This window comes from Panthera leo, chromosome B1, assembly GCF_018350215.1.
Source record: "Panthera leo isolate Ple1 chromosome B1, P.leo_Ple1_pat1.1, whole genome shotgun sequence".
NCBI classification, from domain to species: Eukaryota; Metazoa; Chordata; class Mammalia; order Carnivora; family Felidae; genus Panthera; species Panthera leo.
Genome location: NC_056682.1, coordinates 163,554,464 through 163,566,614, shown reverse-complemented (window position 1 = coordinate 163,566,614; position 12,151 = coordinate 163,554,464). Strand labels below are relative to the sequence as shown.

Genomic DNA, 12,151 nt, shown 5'->3' with positions numbered 1-12,151 from the left:
CTTAAGATTCTCTCTCTCCCTGTACCGCACATGCTCTCTCTCTCTCTAAAAAAAAAACAAACACAATTTTACATTGCTTGCATGATTATTTAAGGTATGCCTCCTTTGAAATCTCATAAGCTCCATGAGGGCAGCAATTGGGTCTGTTTTTGCTCAACGTGTAATTTCTAGAGCCCAGCAGTGTCCGGCACATGGAAGGCCATTGATATTGGTCATTTCATAAATAAATGAATGAGCTAGCAAGAGATCATGTGCTCACTGGGAGTGGGAGGCATGCTGATTGGCTATCATAACTCTGTTTGATGAATGGTGGGGTGAGTAGTTCCCCAAAAGAAGCAAAAGAGGGGCAGGCCAGGCAGAAAAGCATCCAAGTGTCCCCACCCAGCCATTGGCCTGCCTTGGGCAGTGTCTGACCAGTCACTTCTGCGTCTGTGCTTCCTCACCTGTGAGATGAGGGATTGTGCCCAGCTCATCCAACGTTCTGTTCCCTTTTGTTCTGGTTCCGTTCACTCCTTCCAAGTTCCATTCTAGTGCTGAAGGTACTAAGTGGAAAAAGACATGACTGTGGGCAGCCTCAGTCAAGGAAGGCTTAATGGAGGTGAACCTGTGCTGAGTGGGAAAGGCTGGGGAGGAGCTGTAAAGGAGAGACAGACGTGGGCAGACCTGGGGTGGGAGGCTGGCTGTGGGAAGTATGTTATTGGTGTTTGTCGGGAGTCTTTTTTTTTTTTTTCAAATGTAAATATCTTTGCAAGGGGTACTATCTTAACACATCTATGTTTCCCCTGAACTAGCTTATCCGAGAACAGCAAGCCAGTCATGCACAAGGAGCTGAGGGAATGAGACATTGGACAGGTAAGTTTTAATCATCAAAATAGGTCCCGAATACAAGCGCCTCTAGGGTGTGTGAAAGCAGGCTGGTCGCCCTGGGGTCTACACAGTGCCCTTGTGTCTTGGGCTCCAATAGTGGCAGAGTGACTCAGAGACAGGGAAGAAAGAAGTGTCTCCATTGCCTGATGCAAAAACCAGCAGGAGGAATGGGCCCTAACCCCCTTCCGGGGAGCACAGAGTGCAATAACCTCTCAGGACCGGCCTATTCTCCTTCCACTTCTTCAGGCAACCCCTCTGTGTCTGCCCTCCAGGATGTTGTTTAAACTCAAGTCTGGCTTCTTCAATCCTGCTCCTATCAGGGAACAAAGGTTTCTCCTTACTCACTAAGGGCGGACCTCATCCTGAAAATGGGCGCCCTCTGTCCTGGAGGGCCAGCCACCAGGCACCACAACGGGGCCCTGGACTGCTGGAAGGGGAGCCGGAAAAGGGAGAGAAGGCTCAGCAAGGTCAAGAGGGAGGCAGGGGCAAGAGGCACAGTTTTGGCAACCCTTTAAAGTCGAATTGCCCGTGACAATATTCTGCTACTTTTGGCCCTACTCTTACAGACCCCAACATGTAGTCCTGTTACCAGGTCCCCAAATAGGTTTAACAAGGAAGAGAATAAGGACACCTGGGTGCCTCAGTCAGTTAAGCGTCTTGACTTCGGCTCAGGTCATGATCTCACAGCCCATGAGTTCGAGCCCCGCGTCAGGCTCTGTGCTGACAGCTCAGAGCCTGGAGCCTGATTTGGATTCTGCGTCTCCGTTTCTCTCTCTGCCCCTCCCAGGCTCGCTCTCTCTATTGCTCTCAAAAATAAGTAAATATTAGAAAAAATTAAAAAAAAACAAAAACAAGGAAGAGAATAAATTTCCATACCCTGGAACTGGGAAAACCATGTTTCATGTTGCCACTGATGATGGGCAGTGAGAACACAGGACATTTGCCCCAGCCCCCTAGAGCTATGCTAGGTGTGACTGCCTACTGTTGCTGGAAAAATAGGTACAGCCTCCGCAACAGAGGACTTTGGGCTGTGTGTTGGGGGAGGGGTGGAGAGGGTGGGCACGCAGCCATCTGTACAATGCTATGCAAAGAAGCAATATAGCAAAGTGATTGAAAATACGGATCTGGAGCCAGTCTGCTCGGGTTTAATTTCTCCCAGTTCAGCCATTTACTAGCTGTATGACTTTGGGGAAGTTCCTTCACCTATCTGTGCCTTAGTCGCCTCACCTGTAAAATGAGTCTAACGAAAGTTTGTACTTCTTGGGATCGTCGAGAGGATTACATGGGTTGACAGGAACACTAGAACAGTGCCTGGTGCCAAGTGAGTGGTGCTTAAGTGTTTGCCAATACAGTATTTATATCCGCCGGTCTATCATCTGCGAATCTGAAATGTGTCCCAAAGCTATAGTTATAAATTTGAATGGAGGTTTAGAACAGACTACGGTGGTGGTGTTAGAGCTTTGAAGCCAGAATACGTGATTGGGAGGTGGAGGGATGCAGAATGAAACGGAGCAGTGGCAGGGGTTCAAGGTCAGACTTCCCCAGTAAATTGACCAGACTGTGGGGGTGGGGCAGGGCAGCTGGGAGACCCGGGGCGCAGTGGGGCTGATCAGGGCCTGGGGTCAGGGAATGGATGAGAGGGTGAAACAATTAGATGAGAGGGAAGGCAAAAGGTCCCCTGTGCACTGGGGAGGACCCCAAGTCCGAGTGTGGGTGGCTGCAGAAAAAGCAGTTTTGACTGCAACCTCGTTTGGAACTGGAGGGGAGCAAAATTTAGAAACAGAAATCTTGGGCACCTCCTCTTGCTCTTTGTCCAATAGTCCAATATCTCCATACCGTCTTGAAAATGCTGCCCCCTGTCCCAAGCCAAGCCTTCCCTTCTCTCCCACGACTCCACAGCCTGAAACTGTTCAGATCCCCCTACTTGAGTGCAGGCTCAGAGGTCAGCCAGACTCGGGAGGGTAGTGTGGAACTCCTCTCTCATCAACAAATTACTCATAGCCACTGACTAATCCCTAAAGTGCCTGGGTTTTAAAAAGGAAATATAAACTCAAATGAATGTCTAATCTAGGAATTCTTAATTTAGGGGGGTGATGGGGTGGGCATAGGTGGGTTTCAGGCCTTTGACAGAGTCATCATTTTCAATGCTTCCTAAAGGGGTCTGTGACTCCCAAACTGTTGGGGGCATTTGCTTTAACCTACTTGGACGAAGGCAGTGTAACAAAGTGAAGTGTAATAAGCATTCAAGTTAGTTGGAAGAAAATATTTTTCAATTGGGTAAATTAGCGATTTGTACGTGTGTGTATGTGTGCCTGTGTGTGTGTGTGTGTGTGTGTGTGTGTACATGCACGCCTCCAAATTCTTTTTCTATTTTGGAACCACAGATATTTTTCTTAAATACTTGGATTCATTGCTTTCTTCCCACAACATGGCTTCTGTTGTCGGGGGGTTCTTCTTGGGGGGTTCGGGTATGAGTGTCAGGAGACTTGCAGTAGCTGAGGAAGATGTAACCGGGTTATAGGAGCTGGAATCTGCTTAGTCACAGGTGTTTTGACACCCTACATCCTCTTCCTTTCTAGAACAGGAAGTTCTTACTTCCATAACATGTTATCACCAAGGAAGTGAGCATATATTTTCCTCAGCTCCTGTCTTCCTCTTCCCTCCCCCACTTCCTACTGCTGCCTGCCGGCTCCATCCACTCTCCCAGAATGCTCCACTTTGCCATAATGAGATGCTCGGCAGCCACCGACGTCTGGAGATGGATGGGGCCTCCTGTACTGCCCTGAGAGGGATGTTAAAAAGACATTGTATTCATGGAAGCAGGCTAGAAAAGGCGAGGAAAAAAGAAGAGCCTGACAGCACAGAAGCCATTGTACAAGTAAAATGGTTATTCTTTCTGCCCAAACCCTGCTAGCTGGAGTAACTGAAGCAATGCTATATTCATGAAAGTCACTATAAACGTCATGCATTGTTTAGATTCCACTGGAAAATTATACCTTCTGAGATCTAATTTAAGGCAACATCATTAGGACTTGATTAGCTCTGTGCGAATAAGGTGAAAATACCCAATTCAGAAAAGAACATGTGGTAATGAATACATTTTTGTTCAAATACTCTGTTAAGTCCCTAGGCAGGTGTGATTTCTGTAAAATAAAAGGCCCTGGGTAAAATTAAAAAAAAAAAAGTGCCAGTTGAAGCATTGTATAGTTGGGCTGGAGAAAAAGATTAGCAAAGAAAAAAAAAAGCTTATTAATGCTACCCTAATAGTCATGTAGTCATGTGTCAAGAAATCGTGGAAATTGGAAATAGTTTTAAAAATAAATGAAATTTTTTCTCTATATCCAGGAGAGGCAAAAAAAAAAAAAAAAATGAAATTGAAATACTGATGTCAAATCTCATCAGAATTGGAAAATTCTTAGCTTTTCTGAGAGATCCCTAAAATGGCAGCTCCATAAAGAAGGAAACCAGGATTTTCTAGATAACTTAAAAACACAGACTCATTTTTGCTTGAAATAGCCCCAAGCATAAAAATTAGCCAACCAACTGTACCTCACAAGACTGCATGAGGTTCACAAAGAAAAATGTGGATGCATCACATAATTGGTGCTCATGCATTTATTTCTGCTTCCCTTTCCTACTTTTATAAATGCTTTCACATATTTTATCATATTTATCTCTGGAAGATATTACTCCCATTTTTATAGACGGAGGAATTGAGGCCCAGACAAGTTTAATTCCTGTTCAAGGGTTAAAGCGGTAGGGTCTGCATCTTATTCCAGGCTGGCTCAAGGGTAATATTTAAAGACATTTTGCCTCTGGTATAGCAGATTCAAAGTCTTTTATGCCAGTAACTGTGGCACTCAGAGAAGGGTAATATTACTTCAAAGGACAAGGAAGAGAAATGATTCACTATGGGAACACAATATATGCTTCTATTTATGTAGAATCCCCTGTAATTTGCTACAATTTGTTTAATTGTTTAGAAATTTCCTATGTACATCTGAACTTCCAGTATCAATCAATTTTCATTAAGCTAGTTTTCAAAAAGTTTGAATGACGCAGCATTGATATGGGGTCCCCATTTTCTTCTTTATTGTGTAAAGTCTCACATGTCAGTTTCAAACTAGGTTAATTTCACACTGGTGACATGTCTTGGTGAAGAAGGAGGCTTTTGTATCCCAACTCAGTGTTCACTGTAAACTCTAGAAAGGAGAAAGGAAGCCAACTTAATGAAACATAGTGACTGTGGAGTTAGAGACAGCTTAGAGGAAAAGAAGGATCTGGGATGACAAGGTGGATGTGAAGGGGAAGGGTTTATTCAAGAGTATGATGAGTACTGCAACTAACAGGTATTGAGCCAGGTACTTTCATATGCTTTCCTTGTACTTATTCATTTGCTTATTTCTCACAACATAACTATGAGGCGGTTCATGTTATTCTCACTCTTTTGCAGATGAGGAAACTAAGACACAGAGAGAGGTGAAATAATTTGTCTTCTTTAAATTTTTTTTTAAAATGCTTATTTGTTTCTGAGAGACAGAGAGAGAGAGCACGGGGCAGGGAGCGGTAGAGAGGGAAACACGGATTCCGAAGCAGGCTCCAGGCTTTGAGCTGTAAGCACAGAGCCTGACACGGGGCTCGAACCCACAAACCATGAGCTCATGACCTGAGCTGAAGTCTGACACTTAACTGACTGAGCCACCCAGGTGCCCCAAAATAATTTGTCTTCTCAAGTGGCGGAGCCGATGGGTTTTTAATCCAGGCCATCTGGATTAAGCCTATGTCTTGCTTCAGAAAAAAATGTCAAAAGTTCTGCCATGTCTAAAAATGCCCAGTGCAGAGTTGGTTCGAAAAAGTTCCATCTCTTAAGGTCTCTTTTTTTCACTTTGGGAGTTACATTACTGACCCAATAGAGGCTGATGAAAAATATGGAAGTCCCGTTAATGTGCATTATAAACCCACATGACAGGTTATCAATTCTACGAAGTAACCTGTGATGATTATAGAGGTCACTTGCTTGTGTTTCACTGTCAGTGTTCTAACCTCTAGCATAATAGGGGCAGGGGAAAAGGAAGCTGATGAAAGAAAAAGTGTGTTAAACAAGATATATGGCAAATGATGCCATCTTTTCAGCTTGTCAATCATCACCAGTTTTTTTTTAAATTTTTCCCCACGTTTATTCATTTTTGAGAGACAGAGAGAGGCAGAGTGTGAGTGGGGGAGGGGCAGAGAGAGAGGGAGGCACAGAATCCGAATCAGGCTCCAGGCTCCAGGCTCTGAGCTGTCAGCACGGAGCCCGACACGGGCTCAAACTCACGAACCGTGAGATCATGACCTGAGCCGAAGTCGGACGCTTAACCAACTGAACCACTCAGCCGCCCCAATCATCATCAGTTTTGAGGAGAGACTGTCCCTGTTGGTGACAATGGAGGAAAATGTCTACTTCTGAGCCTTTTCCATTAGCCTAATAATTGGGACATGACTATATACAGGTATTGAAAAATGAAACCTACACTTTTATTACCCTAGTAGCATCTGCAAGTGGCTATTGCAAAACTGTTCTATGAATATAAGTGAAAAGAAGCATAAGTTACAGTGACATTCCTATGAAATTAAAAGCTTAAGAGCTGAAACTGTTTCCCAGTAACACAGGCCTCAATGGTTAAAAGGTTAAGTCCAGTAGGCCGAAGAGGCTGTCCCTTCCCACTGGTATATCAGAGTAGTGAATTTATTACATTCAGCAGAGCCTCATTAGATACTCTAGATAAATAATCTCATTAAAAAAATACCATGAAGTTGATAGTTGCTATTGAAATCAGGTCAAAGGATAAAACAGGTAAGAAGGATAGAGTAACCTGGAACTAATCTTTCTGACTCCTATTTTTCATAATATATATCTACAAAGGCAACCTGAGTCTAGATATTCAACTCGAGAATAAGGCCAGGTTTCACTATCTTTGAAAAGCACATTCATATCCATATCATTATATCCTTATAAATAAGTCTCTTAGGTATGCAGGGCATATATTAACCTGATTAAAAAGAGGGGGAACATTATAACGCAGGGAGTTTCACCACTTAGGGACACTATTCCTTATTAGCTAGATGGCAAGTTACTGAAGCTGTCTAAGCCTCCGTTAACTTATCTGCAAATTAGGGATAATATTAGTACTCTACTGGAGTGTTGCAAGGTTAGGTGGAATACTTTAACAAGCAAAGCACGATCACATGGGAAGGAACTAAAAAAAAAGTTGTCATCATTTGGATTAGCAAACTGTCAGTTGGTTATGAGTCTGGAGAAATGAATTATCCTGACCTCTACAGATATATTACTTTGTTTTGTTTTCGTTTCCATGTAAACCCAGGTAGCCTGACTTTTGATAAGAGTGGAGTTCTACACACTCTCGCACTGCAATCTGAGGCTGAATTGATTCCTCCTTGACATGTGTTCTTTTCCATTCTCTTCAAATTTTACCAGGGGCACATTTATCTACTTATCTAAGCAGGCCCAACTTTATTTCAGTCGTAGGACTCTGCCATTCTCCACTCTGTATCCCCATCCCTGACACATGCAGAAAAGCCTGCTATTGTGGGATGTGTGGAATTTGGGGGAAAGTTTTACTCTACCATCACACTCCCAAGATACTTATTAATTTTCCCTCCAAGGATTTGAATATAAATGCACAGAAGTGTAACATTATTATCTCTGTAAGCATCCCCATAAGGATCAAGTAATTTGGAAATGGCACCAGAGAGAAAAACGTTACATGTTATATTACATATTGAAAAAAAATTCTTATTGCGTTTCATAAAAAAGAAGGCAGTATTCCAGCTATGAAGTATAGAACTTGTATCAGGTTTTTATAATAACATTCAAATGGGAAGGAAGAGTAGCTTACCCATCCTTGGAGTTTGAAGGTATGGTATGGGACAGTGTGGTACGGGGGGAAAGACCTGGTCTGGGAGGTGAGAAACCTGAGTTTAGTTACTGCTTTGTTATTAACTAGCTGAGTGATTTAGATTAGACATTTAACTTCTTGGGACCTCAAGTCTCATATTCTTAAAATGAGGAAGTTGGGTTTTCCCAAGGCTTCTCCTAGATCTAAAATTTCACATTACAGTCAACATTCCGTTCACTTTAAGGAACGACTAACTGGTGCCTACTATTTGAAAGCACCATACTAGGTGCTGGGGACATAAGATATATATAACAAGTTTCCTGCCCTCAAAGGTTTCTAGTCTTGTGGATTATTAAAATGATGGGGTGATATTTACAGAATATTATGTAATCATTTAGTTATACCTGTTTTACTATTCATTCAACATGTGGGCAGTAAGTCTTAGCAAACTAAGAATGAACTTAGCCCCTCAATCTTCAGGCTGTAGCTGACCTACCAGAAAGATGTGTACTAATTACTAAGTCTGTTTTTCATTTGAAAATAACCATACAGGCCTGACTGAAAGTGATGCTGAGAAGTAACAAAGGCTGAACATCCTATATATTTTTGTGGACACCCTGAGCCAGTGAAGTGCTGGGTGCTAGGGGCAAAGCAGTGGGCAGATCCCTCATGTAGCTTAGCCATTATATACATTATAAAGTTTGGTGCAAAAAAATCAATACAGTAAATGGCTCCCTAGAACAAATTAGTTGTGGGTTTATTTTAATTTGGTGGTGTCAAGAAGCAAACTCCTTTCTTTGCAAAATAACTGTGTCTCAGCCCTTAAATTACCATGATCAATAAAAAACATACAAATATATATACAAAATATTATGAATTTGTGTAAACTATATATAATTTACTATTTCCTAGATATAGAGTAGGTTGAACACATAAATGTGATAAGGATTGCAAGCACAGCTCTTAGTTCAGAGTAAGAAGGGACTTTTCTTAGAATTAGATCTGCCCAACAAGGAATGGCCTATTTCAGAGTCCGGAGGTACTTACCCATCTCTGTGAGGCCCAGCTGACAGACCTGTTAGGTTAAAAGTCACCAATATAGAGGAGATTCTTGAGAAGAAAACTGAAGCGGATAAATTCAGGTCAATTCTGAGATTCTATAATTAGGTGAAGTGATTCATAAATGTGTTAATGATAGGTACAAAATTATAAGGCTGTAATTTACTCGGGAGACATTAGGGATTTATAGGGATAGAGTATACTACAACAGGAGTGGTGTGGACAGATGAACTGGTTTGATCCTGTTCTTTCAAAATATCTTGTTTTTGGTGTAACATTTATCCACTGATTTGAAACCTAAATTTCGGAACTCTGAAACTCAAAAGCCTTGGCTATAGAAATCTAAAACTTAAACGGCTAATGTTTTGTTACCAGTTGTTTGTAATATTCTTGGAGGCGGTGGGTGTGTGTGTGTGTGTGTGTGTGTGTGTAATGCCCTGGCTGTAGGCTGGGGCAGAGCCTTGGGATACAGGTAAGCGGTGGATGTGCCCGTGATTGGGGTAGGAGAGGGCTGTCCTTCCTAAGTATCTCAAATTATTCTGCTACATTATGGTTAAGTGTGACGACTTGGTTGAAAAGCATTGAAAAAAATGGTTGGAACTCATAAGAATGGTGCGAGTTCTTGTCTTAGGAAACTCAGTGGTCCTAGGAATTCACTTAAATTAACACCTTCCTCTGCCAACTAACAGCCAAATGAGGCCCTCTCAGCGTCAATGAATGACAGTCTCTCAATTCAGCCAGTTGTCCTTCGAGGACTCAGAACCTATCCTCTGGACTTGCCAACGTGCCAGACTGAGCCTGAAGCTGAGATCGTGGCCCTGATTTCCTGCGTGCTGTGGGGGGTGGGGGGGGGCGTATTCAGATGTGTGTATGACGACGGACAATGCCTGTTAGCATTCGAAGCCTTTAGAACAGCCCATTTGTGACCAAGGGAGAAGTGTGTTGATTCTGGAAAAGAAGTGCAATTCAAAACCGGGAAGAGGATGGATTGTTGTAATTGTTGTACAAGAAGTAGGAGTTTGTTCCTTAGAGGGTTTGCTGGAAACGAGAATGCGATGATTCTTTATCCAGTTTCCAGCAGTAGGAAACAGCTAACAAGAGAAGTCCCAGTCCAAGTTCGGAGCGGACTGGGCTTCTGTTGAGGACCGCTCCGAGGCGTGCGAGACAAGCGGGTGACGCAAGTTTGGGGCCAACTCCCCTACTCCTTGTAGCGGGACACAAGATGCCCCCAACTGTGCTTTCCCTTTACCGCTCTTCACGCAACACCACGCGTGCTTTGTTTCAGAAGCCGACCCTTCTTTCTCGGTTGGTCTGCAGCTCCACCAATCCCGCCCGTGACGGGGCGGGGCTTCAGGGTCAAGGTGGACCAATTCGCCAGCCTCGCCCCTACACGCGCTTTCGGACCCCCGGGGATGAGTGACAGCAGCCGGGCCCAACCTGCTGCTCCAGAGCGTGGCCTCCGCCAGGGGCGTTACGGGGACGAGGCGCCGGGACCAATCGCATTGGACCTCAAGGGGCGGGGCCTCTTTGCCAGCCCCAGACCGGCGCCCTCCTTACTCCTTTTGTCAAATGAGAGACGCGGAGGGGCGGTCCTTCGACCGAGGTTCAGCCAATGGTTGGAGGCGAGGTGGGCAGGCCGGGAGTGCTGGCGGCTGGTCCTCAGCTCCAAGCCGAGGTGCGGCGAGCCGGTGGGGGGACCGCGAGGCGAGCGCGGGAGCCTGGGCGGCGAGTGGGGTGTGAGCTGCCCGAAAATGCACTCGGATGCCGCCGCTGTCAGTGAGTAACAGAGAGCGAGCTGGCCGGGGCCGGGCGGTTGCTAGCACTCTCCACTCCGCTCCCGCAGTCCCCGCCCCGCGCCTCCTGTCCCGAAACGCGCCGGGAGTCCCTGCCCGGGAGCCACCCCTTCCCCTCCCGGGGCCGGGGCGGGCGGTGACGCTGCGGGCGGCGCGGGGCGGGGGCGGGCGTGGGGGGGAAGGGGCCGGCCTGATGGGGGAGGGCGGAGGTGAGGGGGGTGGGGACTGGCTCCTTTTCAGTGTTGGGGGCAGGGGGGGCGGGACGTGCGATGAAGGGCTGGGACCGGAGTGCCTGGGGTGAATGGAGGTGGAGGCGGCGGCGGGCGCTAGCGGGCAGGGCCGGGGGTGGCACCGGCGCGGGGAGAGAGGGAGGGAGCGAGCGAGCGGGGCGCAGGGGTGAGGATTTCCTAGGGGCTGAGTGGTGCGGGCGGCTCCGTGAGAAAGGCGGGTGAGTGCTAGGGGAGCGCGGGGGCGGGGACAATGGGAAGAAGGCTGGATGGCGGGGGTGGGGGGGGGAACAATGCGGTGGGGGAATGGGGGCAGCGGTCGAGCGGGGCTGGAGGGCGGGCGCGGAGATGAGGGCTGATGTAACGGGAGAGCGAGGTGGTGGGAAGGATTGGGGTGTGATGGGATAGTTGGGGAGTCCGGCGGGCTGGAGAGGCATAGGGAGGGTGGTAGGGTAATTGGGAGTGGTTAAGAGGGGGGCAGACGTTGGGGTAATAGGATTGAGCAGGTGTTGGGAAGAGAGGGTAATTGGGAGTTAGAGGCGAGGAAGGAGGGGAGGGTTTGAGGTGACAGGATGGGGGCAGGGGTAGGGGAGGTGCGGTGGGGGTGTAAAGCTAGTTGGGAGGAAAGGGAGGTTGGGAGGGGCCGGGGGCAGGGGGAGGACTGTCAAGTCCACATTCGGTCCGCGCGGGGCTCAGGGGAAAGGTGGCAAACTCAGTTTTCAGGGAGGTGTTCCCTCCCCCGGATCAAGATAGGGTCCATGTAAGGGGGAGCCCTGAGCTTCGGGGTGCCGGGAGAGGAGGGGGCGGGGCTGAGGTGGAGGGGGCGGGGAGGTGCCCTGAGGTTGGCGCTGGCCGCGGTTCCCCCAGAGCGGCGGGAAGCGAGGTCAGCGCTGGCGCGGGCTCCGGCTGCGGGACTGGGAGGCGGGGCACGGGCGCGGGCTGCGGGTTTTCCGCGGCGGGAGCGGGAGGGGTCGGGCCCTGGAGACCGGGTGGGGGGTTTTGCGCAGGGGAGGTGTTGGGGTCCCAGGCAGTCCGTGGGTTTGGCAGTCTGTGACGCAGTTGTCTAATTTCTGGTCGTCAGGTGTGGACGCTGGTACCTAGAGACCCGCTTCCCTGCACGGGGGGGCTGGACCACAGGCTCCACGTAGCGCCTGCGGAGCGCGACCTCTGCCTAGCTTGCGGGGAGGACGCGTTAGGGGTTTCCTTTAGGGTCTGGCTCTAGTGGCCGGGTGTGAAGGGGAAAGGCGGTCGCGCGGAATTCTGGGACTTGTAGTCCGCGCCGCGCGGGGCCGCGGTTGGGTTGGGT

At 47.4% G+C, this 12,151-nt stretch overlaps 1 protein-coding gene across 9 annotated transcripts in view; it reads left to right on the top strand.

The window, feature by feature from the left end:
* The first annotated feature begins 534 nt into the window (after nucleotides 1-534).
* Nucleotides 535-12,151, top strand: part of DCUN1D4 (defective in cullin neddylation 1 domain containing 4) — an 86,189-nt gene continuing 74,572 nt past the window's right edge. For 4 of the 9 annotated variants that reach the window (XM_042936413.1, XM_042936411.1, XM_042936409.1 and 1 more), the window contains exons 1-2: nucleotides 535-598; nucleotides 792-852. In XM_042936413.1, coding sequence (XP_042792347.1) covers nucleotides 593-598; nucleotides 792-852 — 67 coding nt within the window. In that variant the 5' untranslated portion in view covers nucleotides 535-592. Of the gene's footprint in view, nucleotides 599-791; nucleotides 853-10,108; nucleotides 10,131-10,437; nucleotides 10,602-10,993; nucleotides 11,067-11,708; nucleotides 11,729-12,151 lie in introns of those variants that run through there. The other 5 variants (XM_042936414.1, XM_042936418.1, XM_042936410.1 and 2 more) reach the window with 5 other exon arrangements.